At 38.8% G+C, this 19,191-nt stretch overlaps 1 protein-coding gene across 6 annotated transcripts; it reads right to left on the minus strand.

Annotated features, from left to right (window-relative positions):
* Positions 1 to 10,126: 10,126 nt before the first annotated feature.
* On the minus strand, positions 10,127 to 17,301 carry LOC146622663 (uncharacterized). Of its 6 annotated transcripts, none has more exons than XM_085365328.1 (5): positions 17,177 to 17,301; positions 15,607 to 15,762; positions 12,105 to 12,243; positions 11,674 to 11,781; positions 10,127 to 11,074 (listed from the first exon to the last, which is right to left on the minus strand). In XM_085365328.1, the coding sequence occupies exons 2-5, from the start codon at positions 15,750 to 15,752 to the stop codon at positions 10,127 to 10,129; spliced, it is 1,341 nt and encodes a 446-aa protein (XP_085221454.1). In that variant the 5' UTR covers positions 15,753 to 15,762; positions 17,177 to 17,301. The 6 variants fall into 6 exon arrangements, with proteins under 6 accessions (XP_085221454.1, XP_085221455.1, XP_085221460.1 ...); XM_085365329.1 differs by having other exon boundaries at positions 15,607 to 15,772; XM_085365334.1 differs by lacking the exon at positions 17,177 to 17,301 and adding an exon at positions 16,544 to 16,722.
* Positions 17,302 to 19,191: the final 1,890 nt, after the last annotated feature.

Below are 19,191 nucleotides of genomic sequence, written 5' to 3' on the forward strand. Positions count from 1 at the left end.
TAACATTATTTTCAATGTCATATGCAGATAACACAAATTTAAGTCAGTAGGAGTGTGTGTGTGCCAAATGTGACCAGGAGAATCAATCACACAACTGACCTCTGATCAGTCTGAGCTCACACCCGTCAGTCATCTCCTGTCACCTTGGTAACAGGAGCCATACTGACCTTCAGCTGCTATAATCACAAACAGGCTGCTGGTGTCAATCGTGTGTGTGTGTGTGTGTACCAATCCGAGTTTAGACTTTGGGAGTGAAGACATTTCGACATTTGGCAAGTTTTCACTCCTTCAAAGGGCCGTTTGAAGGTTGATACTTAGTTTTAGTGCTCAGCTTAAAAGCAGGTTTTGGGTTAGAGTTGGGGGTTAAAATATAACAATATTTTGTTTAATTTAGATAATGCATTACCCCAGTGAGAGTCCTCACAAAGATTAGTGTGCAAATGTTTGTGTTAGGATTTTTTTTTAGCAACTTATGGCTTCATTCAGGTTACAAACAGTTGGATTTTTACGCAGTGTGTTGACATCAGCTTCAGTGATAATGTGTGTGTGGGTCTGTGTACTGCTTTTGTTTCACCGTGATTTAGTTTTATTGTTATCCTAGGATGCAGAAGGAGGAACCATAGGAGGATGCAGACTGACAGTAGGTACTACAGCTCCCCCTAGAGACAAAAAGTGAGAAGTGGCGATAGATGGCTCGACTTGTACTAGAAAAAGGCGACATGTTGCGCAGTAAAAGCGGGAATATGGGAATAAACTGATATATAACAAAAAAAATGTTGTTTTATTTTATATTTTATTTTATTTTAGTCAGTCTCCAGTGAATTGCTTTCACCATGAGAGAAAGATATGTTCTTGGTATATAACATCTCTTTTTTCATGAAGACAAGATGCTTTAACACTGAATGTAATTATTATTTGTTAATGTCTTTGCAATCCAAACATATGGTGTATTTTGAGTTTGATAGTTCTACTAACCAGAACATATTGTAATTATGTGATTAGGTAAGCTACTCCATGCAAAACAGTCATCTGAATTTTCAAAATATGTTCTTTGTGTCTGAGCATCGCAGATTTTTTTTTCTCATACATGTTCCTCTTTTTGTTTTACACAGAAAAATATAAAAACTGGTGCTTTTAAAATCACCATCTGAAGGCTATTCGGTTTTAGGCCCAAAAGTACTCTAATAGTATTCACTGTCCATTTTCATTTAGTCATTTAGAATATCTAAACATTTTGACCACCTTAGTGTTACACCATGTCAAAGAACATCTGATTTGGATAGCATTACTGCTCATTTACACTAAAACTTAATTTTGACACAGAAATTTGATGTGTTGGGAAATATTGCACGCCTTTGCAGATTAACTTTAGTCTTTTTCTACGCATAAGCTGTTTTGAGAAGCGCATCGACAGCGGTGAGAACTTCAGAAATGTTTCCAGAAATATGCAAAAGTGATTAAGGAAGGCTGTCATTTTATTTGTTTACATGAATATTAAATCTTGTTTATGCTGTTTCTGAGTGAAGACTTTCATGCCATTCTCTTTTATCTGATAGCAGAGGTTGTTATGATGAGTCTATGGTAATGAATATGTCTCATGATGCCATTAGACTCATACCGATTGAACTTGTTATATCTGACAGATAATCCAGTAGAACGAATCTAAATGTGATATTTTACTATCATATAATGTTATTTAAGTTGTATCCAAAAAGCAACTGAAAAATTAGGATTCCCTATGACCTGGTTAGTGTTAAAATCACAAGTCAATTCTAGTTAAAACATGGGCTGACTAACAGAGATGGGCAGTAACGCGTTACTGTAATCCAATTACGTTTTTCAAGGAAAGAGTAAAGTAAGGGATTACTATTGCAAAAAAAGTCATTAGATTACTGTTACTTTCCCGTAAGCACGCTGCGTTACTGCGTTACTAAAGCCGTGATTTTTTTGCGAGTGTCTCATGACAATGACGTAAGCGAGTGCAACGTTCGTGGCAACAGCTGTGTGCAGATCAACAATGGATAATATATCGAGTGCAGGAGAGAGTATGAGCGTGCAGCGTTTAAGTACGCGTGGAAGTACTGACCTTATTTTGAGTTTGATTCTGTAAAAAGTGACAAAAACATTAGCGTCCGCTGCTCACTGCGTGGGAAGAAAACTTCTCTATACAGCGAAAAAAAAAACTAAACTTCTGAGCAAGCACAGAGTGCGCTGCCAGGGAAAGGGAAATTCACAGACAAACTCGCGGATTCTTCCACTGACCGCTGCGACACACCTGCACCAGGGTAAACCTCCGCCTACCCCACTCCTGCTATACAGGTGAAAATAGAGCAACAGGACCGCTGAATCTTTGATTTTATTTATTTTCTGCTGTGTTTCACTTGCATTTATTTGAAAGACTGAGTGTAAACACAAAAACTTGTTTTATTTTATGTGCTGGAATGTGCAGAAAATAGGTTGAAATGTTAAACAAATTTCTTCCAGTCAGAGAATGTTGCATATAATTTCATTTTTGCTTGATGCATAAAGTTAAAAGATTAAAACTAATAAAACAAGTTTTAAAAAGAGACTTTTCCATTTGATTACATTTTGTATGATGGATTATGTAGAAAAGTAGAATTGGGCTGAATTGGGTGTCCACATCACTCAGGACCTGTCATGGTCCTGTCACATCAACACCCTGGTTAAGAAAGCCCGTCAGCGTCTCTTCTTCCTCAGAAGACTTAGAGACTTCCATCTGCCACTGAAGGTGCTCAAGAACTTCTACTCCTGCACCATCGAGAGCGTCCTGACGTCAAACATCTGCACCTGGTTCGGGAACAGCACCAAGCAGGATAGACGAGATCTGCAAAGGGTGGTGCGCTCGGCAGAACGCATCATTCAATCAGAGCTCCCTGACCTGCTGTCCATCTACACCAAGCGGTGCAAGTCCAAAGCTAGGAAGATTATGATGGACCTCTCCCATCCCAACAATGGACTCTTCTCACTGTTGAGGTCTGGGAAGCGCTTCCGCTCCCTTAAGGCCAAAACAGAGAGAATGAGGAGGAGCTTCTTCCCCCAGGCTATTCGGGGCCTGAACCAGGTGTAGGACTGGACTCTCCCACACACGTCACTATAAGACTGGACTCTCACACACGTCACCACACGCACCACCACACATTTCCTATAATCCTATAATTCCTATAATTTATAATCCTTATCTTTATAATCTCTTCTGCTATTTGCACATTCTTTACTGTAAATTCCTAAGTTAATTTGTAAATTTTTGTAGTAAATTGTAAATATTGTAAAACTTTTCTTCTGTCATTTAATGGTCGGGCATTGTACAGCTACAAGCATTTCACCCCCATGTCATACTGTGTATGGTTGTGTGTGTGTGACAAATAAAATTTGAATTTGAATTTGAATTTGAATTTGCTTTATTACCTATTCAGGTTGTAAATGTGTTTTTAAAAAGTAACTAAGTAACTAATTACTTTTGAAAATAAGTAATCAGTAAAGTAACGGGATTACTTTTTGGGGGAAGTAATCAGTAATTAGTTACTGATTACTTTTTCAAGTAACTTGACCAACACTGCTGACTAACAGTGCACCCTTACAAACATTCAGTTATGAAAAAACCTACATAGACACACTTCCACACAAAACATGAAGAGTAGTTACACACAAGCACACCCACTCAGCTCATCCACACAAGTGTCACCTTAAGTCAGATGTTAGAAACAGACAGAAAAGAATCTATGAGCAGAAACGCCGTATCTGTGCGATGAGAAGAGACAGACGGCTGGCGAGCGGCTCACAGTGACACACACACACACACACACACACACACACACACGACTCATGCATCCCTAACTTACACATGTTTGTCACATCAGGTAAGTGAACTACACACATGATCGCTTAACTGTGCGTGGATGCGAGTGCATGTTAGATGGACACCGATGTGACACTTTCAAGCAGACGCAGCCAAATCAAACAAACATGTCAAATCAGCTGTGAACCTCATCCTGCGTGTATGCATATATCTGTTTGTGTGTGTGTGTGTGTGTGTGTGTGTGTGTGTGTGTGTGCGTGTGTGTGCGTGTGTGTGTGTGTGTGTGAAAGCTGTGCATAGCTTGTATTTTTTACCTATTCTTTCAATTATTTTATTTGACTCTCTCATAAGTTTAAAGGCAAACATGAGCCTGGTTGAGTTATACAATATGGTCATTTCTTACAATAGCCCTGGGCATTGCAGCTGCACAGTCATGTGCAGGTAAGCCCATCCACATTTCATCAACCGAGCATTTCTGTCTGGAGTTTGCATGATCTCCTTGTGTCTCCGTGGGTTCTCTCCAAGTTCTCTTCCTTACAAAAAATAATTAAAATGATATTAAATATTAATTTAGTTGTAGGTCTGTCTCTTTGTAGTCTCTCTCTGTGATGGCCCTATGATAGATTGGCAGCCTGTCCAAGGTGTAGCCCACCATTCACATAAGTGGGATAGGCAGAAGATGGATGGGTGGATGGACAGATGGTCTTCATCAGCTGCTTATAGCTCTCTGCAGTAGATGAAAGCTTGGTTTTGCACCAATCACACTCCTTGATCCATCACCACTCTGTGAGACTTGATATTACAGGCTGACACACAACTGACTGACCCAAACCTTAGTCACCTCGTATGCCAGCTGTACTGCTGAAGCTGGTTTGCCTTTGAGGTACCAAATCTTAGCTGAGATTTGGCCACACACTGCAGAATGCTTGATACATTCATCATAAAAGGTTCAATTGAATGTTAGCTTGTGGTTAGTTGTAACTGAGCATTCTTCAGTGTTTATGTTAAACGCTGCTGGCCTTCTTTTTTTTTCTTTAGGGTCTTTAATGACAGTTTCACCTATCATCTGAAAGACTACTGGTGGGAAATCACAGCTATTTAATGCCTTTTGGGACTGTCACCTTGGAGGTAGTGCAGAGAGTCACTGATCCAGCCTGTCATCATGTGAATCATTAAGGTCACATAGGTCAAGTATGAGTGAATTGCTTTGGAACAGATCTTAAAATGGCAAATTCGGGACTATACTGTACGTGGGCAGTTTTGAAATTCCTTCCAAGGCGATTCAACATCTACTCACACCATGACCCATGTTATCAGCTGATGGCTCATGCAACCCTGTGAATTGACTCTTGTGTTTCTTTTTGCTTGCTTAAAAAAATCTGTTGTTGCTGTTGTCTTCTGTTGGTTAAATGAAGATGGTACTGGGTCTTGCTCCTTCTCAGTATTTTCTGTATTCCACAGCTCCCATCTAGTTTTGCATTTAGAGCAACTGTGTAGGTCTTAAAGAGCTATGAAACAGAGCAACATCATGTTCACGTAGATAATGTGTGGGTGCAGATTGGAGTAGGGTTGTACAAAAAAGAACCCAAAACAAAAAAGAAATAAAAAGATCGATACTCAGATGCTAATTTATGCAGCAATTTAGATACTCATTTGTAACAGTATCAATACCAACAGTGCATGTCTTCACATCCTCTACCTGAGGCACTTCACACAGTACTACTGGAGACAGGCAGGCATCATTATAAGTTAATTATATTATTCCAAGACTCTAGTTTTTATTTTTATTTTAGTAAATTAAAGTAATTATGGTTTACTGACACTAAACTAAAGATCTAGTTTATTTTGTAGTTCAGCTTAGTAAGCTATAATAATTTTGCATTTCACCACACTGCAGCGTTTAGCTAGCACTGAGAGATAACAAAAAGGCATTAACAGCACAAAGTCAGTGTAGAGCATTTGATTGTTTCCCTCTAGGGGCAAGATTTATGTAGATTTTGTCTCTATAGAAGCAAAGGTCAAAGTTACAAAGAAAAAAAAGAATAATAATAATTTCAAATGATGTAAAACTGCTGAATAATAATGGATTGGATTTATATAGCGCTTTTCAAGGCACCCAAAGCGCTTTACAATGCCACTATTCATTCACACACTGGTGGAGGCAAGCTACGGTTGTAGCCACAGCTGCCCTGGGGCAGACTGACAGAAGCGAGGCTGCCATATCGCGCCATCGGCCCTTCTGGCCAACACCAGTAGGCGGTAGGGTAAAGTGTCTTGCCCAAGGACACAACGACCAGGACAGAGAGCCCGGGGATCGACCGCCGACCTTCCGGTTACAGATGCGCTTCCCAACCCCCTGAGCCACGGTCGCCCCAATCAAAATGATGTAATAATATATTTTGTATGCTAGCTACATGACGTTTGCTTGTCCAGTGTCATCTGAAACAGCTCTTTTTCAGGTGTTGTATAACACAACAAACTGGATGCATATGTTCAGTGTATCAATGAGTACTTTCTATGTTGTACTCATTTAAATAATGCTTCTTAATGTCAAATGATAATATTGACCAAAACTTTCTTCAGATGAAATATAATTCAGCATCCAAATCCAGTTCTTGATATACTTGCAAGCAAGTGTGGTTATATGTTATTTTTTTGATGAATTTAGCAACTTGGAGCAACTTCAGCTGATAAACCATCTTTTCTCTCCATTTTCTCTGCACTTTCTTGTTATCTGATGTCAGTGGCACCAGAGGAGTGTGTTCACTGTGAACTGTGTTGAGCTGTGGAAGAATGGGAACTTGCTACCATGCCATCCAAATGAAAAATTGTAATAAATTTTTTATGCTTCTTTCTTTGTAAGAACTATTAAAACCTGAAAACAAGGAAACTCTGTCTTGGGTACTGGATTTGTATATATGTGTGTCTGCGTGCTAAAGGCTATTTTTAACAATGTGTGCATGTGAAGTTAGGTAATTGGCTTTGTTACTATGTCCATGTGGGAAGTTTGGATGTGGATGTGTGTGCGAATTACCCAGGGGAAAATTTTCAAAATGCATGAACCCAAGCATAAAGGTATTTATCTGTCACACCAAGACCTATGATTCTCCCCCTCGTTACCCATCAGCCCTATCACACAGCCGACCCGGCAATGGTTACACAGCTGACTGAGTGAGTGGAGCGGCCTTGTTGAACGCTGCTTTTGAAGATGATGCAACACGATGGACAAGCAAGCTTTTGCTTTAAAAGAAATGAATCTGCTGTTTTATTAAAGAGCTCACTGCTTGTCATGCAGCGTGAAAAAATCCAGCCGGGGGATGGAAGTCTTGAGAAACACGATAAAAGACAGGATAAAATCACCTGAACACGACTTCAATATAGTGGCGGTACAGTTGATCCTGGGGTTTTACAAAGGAAAGAGACTGTGAAGTGTAAATAAGCACGCATCACACCTTTCCTGAATGCTGATGTTTAGTACTGTAGACATTTAAACATGTAAACAACTTCAGGCTGACGAATGAATCAAATCAATGTAAATGTATCAATTATTTTAAATTGCAACATCACATTTATGGAACTTGTATAACTCAAGCATCTAAAGGCGTGACATAATTGAAATAACCATGTGATAATAGGCAGAGGCTAAAATTTCACCTCAGTCCAGCTACCTTAAAAGGTTATTCTATTCTATTCTATTCTATTCTATTCTATTCTATTATGGCTTAATTTACCACTAACAAGTTTCTCCTGTATTTCTAAACCATTTCTAGCATTGCACCATTTTATTCTTTGTGGGGAAAGTGTCCTAGCTTGAAAGAGCTTCAGACAAGAAGCAGACAAGAATGATTAGCTTTCTTAGCTACACCTAGTTTAGCTGTTGCTGCTGTTTTACTTCAGCTCTCTTGGCTGAAAAGACACAAAACATAACAAAACAAAGAGTTTTTCTTTCCCGCTGTATCCAACTGCGTGCTCATAGAGGGATTGTTGGGGCTTTAAGTTGACTATTGTTGTGATTTGGCATTAAATAAATAAAACTGAACTAAATTGAATGGGCCACTTTATTAGGTACACCTTGCTAGTACCTGTATTGGATCCCCTTTTACCTTCAGAACCGCCTTAATTTTTCATGCCATAGATTCAACAATGTGCTGGAAACCTTTTGTAGAGATTTTGATCTATATTGACATGATAGCATATAACAGTGGAAATTTGTTGCGTGTCCCATTCTATCACATCTCAAAGATGCTCTATTTGATTGAGATCTGGTTTCTGCAGAGGCCATTAGACTCACTGTTGTGTTAAAAGAAAAGCACTGTGAGGGGATTTGTGATCTATCCTCATGGACAAAATACAGACAATATTGTGTTGACAGTGCGTAATGTAAATGGTCAAATTTAAATACAAAGTGCCATAAACTACCAAAAGCCTGTTTCTGGTAACCCAAAATAATTTTAGAAGAATATTCTGAAGAGGCGAGGCTGCCGGACACTGGCGCCACCGGGCCCTCTGACCACCACCAGCAGGTGAAGTGTCTTGCCCAAGGACACAACGACCGAGACTGTCCAAGCCGGGGCTCGAACCGTCAACCTTCCGATTACAAGGCGAACATCGTGTCTCTAGAGTGGATTGTATTTGCATCACATTTCTATCTGAAAATATTTTATAGGCAGTATTATGTACTTTAAGACATGCAATGATTATTTTAATTGAAAATAGTAAGACACAATCACCTTATAGTCAAAAATCATAAACTGTCTCTCACTGTCATCGGTTACTACTAAAACAGACAAATGCACTTATCCAAATATCCAAAAGAGGGCATACTATAACCTCATGTGGCTGCCAAAAGCAGTCACCGATACAGAGTGCATGTCCATACTAATCCAGTCTGTGGTGTGCTTGTGAAAAAAATTACATTTGAAGTGAGATAACAGAAAATCTTAAAATTATAATAAATGTGATAATAATACCAAACCTAACTTTGTTTAACTCACCCACATCTTGCACCACATCATTATCTCAAATGGAGCTAAGAGGCAACAATACAAATATGCATTTAATGCCATATTTAAAAACACACGACTTACAGAACCAGGACTTAATACCACTTGTGTAATTCTTTACGAAGCATTGCTAATTCACATGACATTCTACATAAATAAAAGTTGTCAGTTGCTCAGCTTTACAAGGAAACCACACAACCCACTTCCTTGATCCATGTGGCTAAGATGGACTGCAGTGTTAACAGATGTAGAAACAACTGAAACCAAATGGCAGTTGTTGACCTAAGTTTATATTCATGTAGAAACCTCAAATCACTGATCCTTTACAGGTGGTCATCTAAACAGTGACACGGTTTCAAGGAGGAAGCCAAATGTGAAATGGTCCCACCAGTGACAGTAAATCAGTCTCAACTCAGAGCTTTCCCCTTCAGGCCGTGAAAAAAAATCCACACAGACTGCTAAGAGCACATATAAACAATAAAAGCAACTTTAATGCTGATGTGTACAACTACATGAGATTGGAAGATGTACTTTATTACTGCAAGAGTAATTACAAAAAAAATAAAACAGGTTCTTCTTGTTCTTGTAAATGGGGTGTGGACTAACACATCACCTTTGTTCACTTTGAAGTGTAAAGAGCAGTGTAGCAAGAACTTCTGCCACACAATAGCATCAAATCAACCCAGCAACAAATCACTTGTTGGTTCCAGCAACTCAAAGATAAAGATTGCTGGATTTATTTGTCTTACTTTACAGTCATTAAAAAAAAACGACTATCAGACACAGGAGACTCTGATGCACAGTACAGCTTAAAGATTAGATCACTAGTTAAAAAAACAGCAGACATATTAAGCAGACAATACACCACAGACCCATTCTGTATACCACACCCACATTCCCTGCCCTTAATTTCTCACAGTCATTTATTTAACCAAAACTATCAAAACACATTTCATATGTAATCACCATTGCACATTTTAGCCAACAGAAAATATATATAACTATCAGTTTTTCAACTGGAGATAATCTCATTACAAGTCCCACTCACAGAGCTTACAGTGAGCATAATGCATACCAAAATCCACAACATCTAGGTTTGCACTTGAAATTGATATTTTTAAAAATAAATTTGGAACTAAGCATACGCTAATGGAAAGTTTTAATTTGGAAATAACTCAAAACTAATCAATTCCTTAAAAAAAATTTATATCCTGTTACATTCCATGTAACAGGTACTGTACCTAAACTCAGTCTACTCTTTAAGCTGAGTGAACATACAACTATTTTGTAACTCTCCCAGATACTCTCATTTGCTGTTAAACTTGACATCATCAAACTTGACTATCTTTCCATCACGAGTCACCACCTCGGTCTGCTCCCATGAACCCATTTCCCCGTTTTTCTCCTCAAAACGCCGCACCACCACCCTCCCTGTCGTTGGCAGGTTGCAGGGAAGATCCTTGGCAGCTTCGTGTAACAACTTCATTTTCCTGAGGTCCTGTGCAAGTTCTGATCCACCTTTCGGCACCAGATCGTGATTTTTGTTCTTGTCCTCTTGCCTCTGTGGGGAAGGAGGAAGGTGCACTCCAGTCCAAGGCAAAGGTTTTATCTCTGGTCTAGGAGAACGTTCAAATATCCGCCCTGTAGGCTTATTCATAGGTGACTGATGTATGTCAAACTTGTTTAACGGTGATGGATCCCTGTTAAGTGGAGAAACACCTCGGTTTATCGGCGATAAGTCCCTGATTAGCGGAGATGCAGCTTGATTGATTGGTGATGGGTCCCTGATTGGCAGATGTGCATCTCTGTTCGGAGGTGATGGGGACTGGTTTCTGGCATTAAAGTGAGGTGTAGGTGGTTTAAGATGATCTTTTTGAATGGGTGTGTTGGTGACAATGCCCATTCCTGCAGCTCTTCGAATATCACTAATGACCCCGCCCATAGAGGCCCTCAGAGATGGATTCTGGTCCACCATCCTACACACAGCAGGGCAGTATGGTTGGTCCTTTAAAACATCCTTGATTTTGTCAGGACAGACGCTGGGTGTGTACAGACGAATCCGGGCACAGAGCTCAGCTATGATTTTTCCCATGGCCCAGACGTCTGAACGCTGATCTCTCTGGCTACCCCTCTGCAGCACCTCAGGAGCCGAGTAAGCCTCGTTCCCCATGTCCACTGCAGAGTTTAGACCACGTCTGAAGAACTTGGCCAGTCCCAGATCAATAATTACTGCTCTGTTCGTGTTATGCTCCACCTAAAGAACAAACATTGTTCAGCAAACATTAAATATTGACTAAAAAAAATACACCTCATACAGCTTTATACGGTGGATAATGTGCAACCAGCTTCTGCTCAGAGATAGTTTCTCTGAAGAGTCTGCACAGAATTACCAGCTTTTCTATTTATTGATTTTTTTTTATTTTTTTTATCTGGTTCTGTTGATCTTTAGCTGACTGTCTTTTCAGATTCTTGTTTTGTTGTTAAAGCATTTTGTAATCTTGTGATTTTGAAAAGCGACAAAGAATATGGGATGGTGTTTTTTTGCCATGATCAGTTTTATGATACCAGCCACACGTATGTCTTTAAAGTTTTGAGACAAGTATATGCGTAACGAGCCATTCGTAGTTTCACTGTGACAGACGCATGTGCTTTGCCCTACATTACTTAATCTCTGAGACAACCAAAGCTTGCGTAAGTTGACTTTGACATTGCAAATAAAAAAGAAAAAAACAAACAAATGACAAAAACTTCTTTACCTACCAGAGGGATAAGACTTATTCAGAGTCGACATATGCTCAAATCTGCATGTTAAAAAGAAACATTGTGATAAAAAAAATCTAAATTTCCACTCACCATAATGTTTTCAGGCTTGAGATCTTGATGGACAATGTCTCTGGAGTGTAGATGAAGCAGCCCTTCACACATGCCGACAATGATTGTGCCTTTATTAGCTGGAGTCATCTGTGTGGTAAAAATAAATATGAGACCAATTTTAGGACGACCAGGGTCACATTGACTTTCATGCTTACCTGAGTTGGAAATCTTTAAACTACTTATTAAAGTGTGAAATAAATTAGGCAATTGCATGCTAAAATACATAAAATGTTACACAACAGAAGATAATAGGTAATATTACAACAGCAATTGTTCTTGGTTTATACCCTACACAAAACACACAGCAAAGCAAAGGAGTGAGTCAAAGGGCAGTGGTGACCTGCAAACCATGCAAACAATTTTCTTAATTTCAACTTTCATTTCTTTTGTCTTTTTTCTAGTAACCTCACCGATATTTTAGACTTTGACGCCTTGAAGATGGTGGTCTCCAAGTCCTCTCCGAAGACAAACTCTAGTGGAATGATCCATTTTCCATCTTTAAGAGTTATTTTGCCCAGAAGCCTCACTATGTTGGGATGTTTTGACTTGCTGCAGATCAGTGGTAACAAGTCATGGAGAAAAGAAGATTTTGACAAAATCAAAACAAAATAAACTGGGCGTTTTCTTTTTCTAAAACATTCAAAACCACCTGGATCATCTAGCATCAGGTGAGGGAATTATGTGCAAACATTCAGGTTTTGATTCAGAGGCCACTAGATGAGTCAGGCCTTCAGGCCACTCTCATGAAGTCTTTTTCTAGTTGTATTGATCAGATTGATTAATCAGAGACATTCACATCAGTGGCCTGCTGAAGATCATTTTGTAGGACTCTGGCAGTGCTCATGCTACCAGTAGTGACACTGACCCTAGCTAAATGCAAAACTTGTGAAAGAAAAATTGGTCAATAATGCTAAAGAGGAAAAAGATGTCAGTGTCTTCCACCTGTAAAACCACTCCTGATTTGGGTGTTATCTCATTGTTGCTCCTCTAGTAAAGCTGTTGTTAATGTCATTAATACTACAGCAGCTGAAACTGATTAACAACAACCTCTGCTACTTAACTGGCCATATCAATACCCCAGACGTTTAATTGACTTTATGCTGTACTCTTATTAAATAGTATTACTTTAATTTTTTAGCAGTTAATTAACACATAGTCAAGACCACCTGATGAAGATAAAACAGAGCATCAGAATAGAGAAGAAAGTTGATTAAAGTACATTTGAAAATGGGGTGGTTGGTTGATGGCAGTGTTTCAGAAACTGCTGATCTACCCCTTCTTTAAATGCCTTGTTGATATCAGAGGCCTAAGGAAAATGGTTCAAGCTGGCAGGTAGGCAACAGAAATTCAAACCATGAGCTTGCTTTGAATAAGTACCTGGCAAGAGTGGGAAGGGAAAACTCCCTTTTACAGTAACAAGAACAAACCTCATAATACTGCCTAGGTAGGTAGATAGATAGATAGATAGATAGATAGATAGATAGATAGATAGATAGTAGGGGTGCAACGATATTCGTATCGATATTGAACCGTTCGATACAGTGCTTTCGGTTCGGTACGCATATGTATCGAACAATACAAAATTTGTAATTTATTTTATCAACTTTCCTTCTGACGATGCTGTCTGTGTTGAGCGCTCAGTGAATCTGCGTTCGACTGCTCCGCCTAGGCTCGACAGTGCAGCCTAGGCGGAGTAGTCGAACGCAGATTCACTGAGCACTCAACACAGACAGCATCGTCAGAAGGAAGAGCGCAGGGCAAGCTAGCGAGACAGAAGTTAAGCTCTCCTTGCAACATGGACCTCCCCCACCCTCATTCAGATCTGGCGTTTGGAATTATTTTGGTTTTCATGTGACGTATGACCCTGAAGGTAAGCGAGTCATGGACTAAAGTAAAACAGTATGTTGGATGTGCCATGCAATGCTCAATTACATGGGTGGGAGCTAGTGTGTTAGCGCAGTTAGCTCGTTAACGTGTTGGCCGTCTAGCCCCATGCACGGGGCGATCGGCGGTAGCTCGTTAACGGAGATTTGCCGTGTTGTGGCTTTAAGGTAATTTCAACGAGATTAACCTGAAAGCACTAGTGGGAACACAACGAATATGACTGCACATTTACGCCGACATCATCCTAGTGCAAAGACAAGTGGAAGCAGACAAAAAACAAGCAACCATGCTACTAACTGTAGCCGAGTCATTTAGACAGCTGTTAGCACATGATTCTCCTTATATGTTTAATATGCTGCTGAGAATATAGCCCAGAAGAAGCGGATAGTATAGCTTTTATTTTGGAAAGAGACATTTCTCTGTAATAAACTCTCTTTTCCAAAGATGAGTGATTCCTCAATCAGATACAGGGCTCGCAATATCGCTAGCCCGACGTCCCGGGGCTAGCGATTTTTTCAGTCGGGCTACCAAAATCTATCTCTGCCCTGCCCGTCGGGCTATTGTAGGAAGGAATAATATATGTCAATGCTTTTGCATTCTTTCAGAAATGTAGCTGGGTAATTATGTCATTGGCATCGGTGAGAAACTGTCAATATGTGACATATTGAAATCGCGTTTGAATTTGCGCTTGTTTTTTTGCTTTCACTTTGCAATCGCGCGAACTGTGTATAGAGAGCGACAGCACTGATCTGTGAGTGATGATAATTTGTGCACCAATTCCTCTGACATCATCTTATTAATTGTTAGCTTACTATGCAAACATGACAAGTGAAATCTCCCGCAGCTTAAACATGTGAGAGGTTGATCGCGCAGAGAATCGCTGAGCTTATGTGAGTGCGTGTGTAAAAGCAGCAGTATATATATTTTAGTTCTGCTGAGCCAAATAAGACAGGTCAGGGTGAAGAAGTGACAGCCAAAGAAAAGCTTACCACAAAACGGAGAAGTTATGACAAATCAGACTATAAGGCAAAAAGAAAGTGCAGCTTCATGGTTTCATGGACAAAAGAATTTCTGTGGCTGCAATATGATGAGCTAAATAACCAGGGCTGGTAAGTGGTCCGCAGGTGCGCATTCGCTGTCAAAATAAAAAACACGCACAAGGGTTAGGGTTAAATTTAAAAACTGTACTTTTGAGTTAAAATATATATTTATAATTTTAATAAATGACAAATTAAAAAGGCATCAACATTTTTTTTGTATCGAAAAAATATCGAACCGTGACACCAAAGTATCGAACCGAACCGTGAATTTTGTGTATCGTTGCACCCCTAATAGATAGATAGATAGATAGGTAGATAGATAGATAGATAGATAGATAGATAGATAGATAGATAGATAGATACCTTTATAATGATCTAAAGAATGACCAGAACTCAGTTTTTTTCTCAAAGCACCTCAAGGTTGTGGTGCAAAAGGAGATTTTGATCATACAAGTACAGATCTGCAGCACATGTGTGAAGCTATGATGCCAATATCAACAAAAATCTCTGAGCAATGTTTCAAGCACTTTGTGGAGAGAGTTTAAGGCAGTTCTGAGTGTAGAAGGCCGACAAGTCTTGGCCAGTAGGTGTTTGTGCAATTCACATTTTTTAATATTATGGTTTACACCATGATGCTCTTTGGTTATAGCCCAGAAATGACAATGCTAATATGTAGTAAATAGAAGGTATGAAATAAATACTTACTGGGGACCCATGTAACCAGCTTTAAATCAATTATCAGTGATGTGACTGTTAATGCATAAAGAACATGCTTTTTGCCTATAAAAAACATGCAGAATGATAGTTTTCTCTGTTTAGCAATAAAAAGCATATAAACAGTTACATTTAGTTAAAAGCAAGCAAAAAAGTATTAAATGTCCGTCAGCAATTACACCGTCTGCCATATATTTTATACAACTATGTTTTGTAATAATGTCATATTGCTGTTTTTGTCTTTGAAAATATTAACCATGCTTAATATGCTTACTTGTACACTTCACTCTCTCTCTCCAGATCCTTCCAGCTGATGAGATGCTGAGGAACTTTCTTAATAGCAGCCCAGGTATCATTGTACTTCTCCTTGTACACTTTCCCAAAACAGCCCTCTGCAAGGGTGCTGGTGGAGTACGCCATCTAGGAGATGCTGTGAGAGCCTTAGAGTGAGGGGAGGGTCATTTTACTCACAAAACAAAGAATGATAGAATTGATAACAAGGAGTATATTCTGTAGTATATTCAGGTTTGGTGACAACTACAATGTTTAGTTATATGATATAAGCGTGAGTAATTGTAATACAAGCCAGTAAATATTTATGTTTGGTGGAGAACGATTGTGAGTAATACCCTGTACTTTCAGTGCTTTTGATGATCTTGAAATCACTCTGTTCTGTTTCTGGTACTAGCTGCTGTGACTTTTGGTACTTTCCACTTTAGACATTGATAAAACAACAATTCAGTAAAGCAATTCAGGACAGCAAGGTTATTTTACGGACTATAAAATATGACTTATTATTATTAAATATGACTAATATGCTTCTTAAACCACATTGTGAGTATCCTTAATGATCAAGATTAAATATAAAATATTAGTAGCTAACATAGCAGTAACTATCTAGAGATATTGCTTGATAAATAAAAGTAAAAGTAAAAAGCAAATAAACTCAGGTGATTTAAACAGCACTGACTATATTTATGTTTAGCGTATTGCCATTTTAACTTACAGCAAATAAAATGTGTTTACCTTTTTCAGATCTCACTGAGATATCGAACGTAATCACAAACAAACTGAGACTGAAAAACTGCTCTCACTCACCTTTCAACCTAACATTCATTGGTGTCAGCAGACTGTCAGACATAAACTTCAGTTAAAAAAAATATTCCCTGGAAGGGCGTTACCACTCTTGAGTAATACCGTAGATTCCTTACCGGAAAATTCTTAAGAAGAATGAAAATGTTCCACAGACTGATAATCTCACTGAACTACCATTTTGTTTCCCTCAAATTATAATTAATTTATTTAATTAGAAATACAGTTTGGGCAGTGAGCACCTGAATAGTAAAGTTCAGGCAGGCTGTTCTCAGTAACTCAGCTGTAACTGAAGCTGTTGTATAAATAAAGACACCAGGACCCTGATCTACAACCACACTTATCATTTCAAATATTCTGACAGCAGAGTGACTTGATGTCAGGATTATACAACAGGTTTTCAAAGAGCCAGAGAGCTGTGTAGTCAAAACAGGAAGGAAATGTTGACAGACTGGTCAGTTCACAAGAGAAGAGATTGAAGAAGGCAGTTTTTAACTTTCAAAATAGTCCTTATTATCAAGAACATTTGCAGTCACAGTATCTGAATGACTAAAGTTGATCACAGTATAGCAAATCATTTTCACTTAAGACAAACTCAAGGTTTTACAAACATACATGAGAAGCTCCTCAGTAAACACACTTTTCAATTACTTAATTGTACTTAAATTTAAAACCACTCAAAGCTAAAATATATATAATCTTTGATCCTTTTTGTTCTTGAATCTCTAAACCACAAAAGATTCTCTTCCTACCTTTATGCTGTTGAGGGAACGCAGCTCTGTCAGGTCTGAACACGAGTTGACATTGTTAGCGCTCTTTAAACCTGTTCCACACCTTCCTGAATCTGATTCATGGCCCCAAGCAAAGCCAGTCCTATCCTGTAGCACACTAATTTCAAGTGAAGAAAGAAGCACAGCGTAAATACAAATGCAGGTATGAGATAATGTTTGATAAACAGGACACGTGTTGTCACAGTGGGAGAGAAGACAGAGCCAGAGACCAGAGTTTTAACATTTGGATGACCGTGTGGAAAACAAAATAGCAGCAACATCCATAATAAATATAACAGCAGTGCTAGTGGTTATATGTATACATATACATGTGTACATCTAAAAATGCTAAAATGAAAAAGAAGGGATGATGAAATATGCAGATATGTCCTTATGCAAATTATTAACTGGTACAATTACCTACCAAAATACTTAAATTACCATCAGCCTTAGCTGTCTTGTGCTTTAGACTGAAACTGCTGAATACAAGCTGAGCCAATGTGAGCACAAACCTAATAATAGTTCAAAACCTGCTAACACTAGCGTGCTGCTAGTGTTAGCAGGTTTTGAACTATTATTAGGTTTTTAACAAAACTATGAATGAACACATATGGAATTATCTAGTAAACAAAAAAGTGTGAAATTATTCAAAACATGTTTTATTCTTCAAAATAGCCACCCTTTGCTCCCCCCCCCCAATCATAACAAGGATAAGCACAAGAAAATGTATGCATGGGTGGATGGATGGATATCTTTTCTATAATTCCATATACCTTGCTTCATGTATTTGATATCTTTAGTATGCATCTACAATGTAGAAAGTAGGGATGGACCGATCAGATTTTACGTATCGGTATCGGTCCGATAATGACCTAAATTACTGGATCGGATATTGGAGAGAAATAAAACATGTAATCCGATTAATTAAATATCAGGAAAGCACCTCACAAAACTTGTGACATGGCGTAACTCAGCTCATAACCGTAGCACGTCGGAGCAGTATGCGTCACGTGATAGAGCGGCTGTGGCGTGCGAGGCCTGTCAGCGGTCTGGTTGAGCACTTGGAGCCTCGCTACGTGCTTCCAAACCGGCATTTCATCTCCGAGATAGCTATCCCTGAGAAGTAAAGCAAGTGTGTAAGTTCATCTCTGAATGTTTGTAAAGCATTTCCATGTTAAGCTTAACAACCGATATATGGAGCGACTGCCTCTCTCTCTCCTGCTGCTACTTCAGTCATGAAAATGATCAATGATCGGCTTTTCTGTCACAAGTCCGTCTCTCTTGTTTGTTTATCGCCCACTTTGCACCACAAAGAGGAAACAAGCAGCAAAACGACTGCAGCAGATGCCACGAGAGAAAGCGGGCGAGCGAAAGAAAGAAAGAAAGAAAGAAAGAGTGAAAGCGAGTTTTTGTGAGACATTAGTGACATTTAGCGAGGCTATAGTTAGTGTGTGGTGTAGTCATTGTTTTGTTTTGTGTGTCAGTTACACTGATGGATGTCACATTTGCTCCAAAAAAAGCCACTAAAGGCAAATTCCAGTGTAAATGCTGTCTCCACATGTAAAACTGGACTGATACAGCTCCTGTTGACAGACCTGCAGGGTTTAGGCCAGTGGTGTTCTCCTCTGTCTTATAGTGGACAGAAACATTTTTTTTGGAGTGGCACAAGTAATTTTTGTGCCTTCTTATTTGATGCAGAACACCTGATTGTTCTGTAAATAGATTTAAATGGTTATATAAAAAACGCCTGAGGCCTTGGCTGCATTTTTAGGTAAATAGTTCCATATAACTTTGTTGTTTGTAAAACGTGTGCATAACTTTTTAGAAATGTACAATTTCTATTTGCATTATAAGTTATGAAAATGCTTCGTTAAACATGTTTGTGGTTTTTACTGTAAAAAATATAACTTGTTTTCTACTTGGATTTTAATTTTTTGTCTAAATTTACATTTTAATTGTGTAAATATAGTATGTCAAAACGAAAAAATAACTCACAT

The sequence above is a fragment of the Diplotaxodon limnothrissa genome, linkage group LG11 (genome assembly GCF_057381915.1).
Source record: "Diplotaxodon limnothrissa isolate DT_005_m linkage group LG11, D_limnothrissa_male_GT1.1, whole genome shotgun sequence".
Taxonomy (NCBI): domain Eukaryota; kingdom Metazoa; phylum Chordata; class Actinopteri; order Cichliformes; family Cichlidae; genus Diplotaxodon; species Diplotaxodon limnothrissa.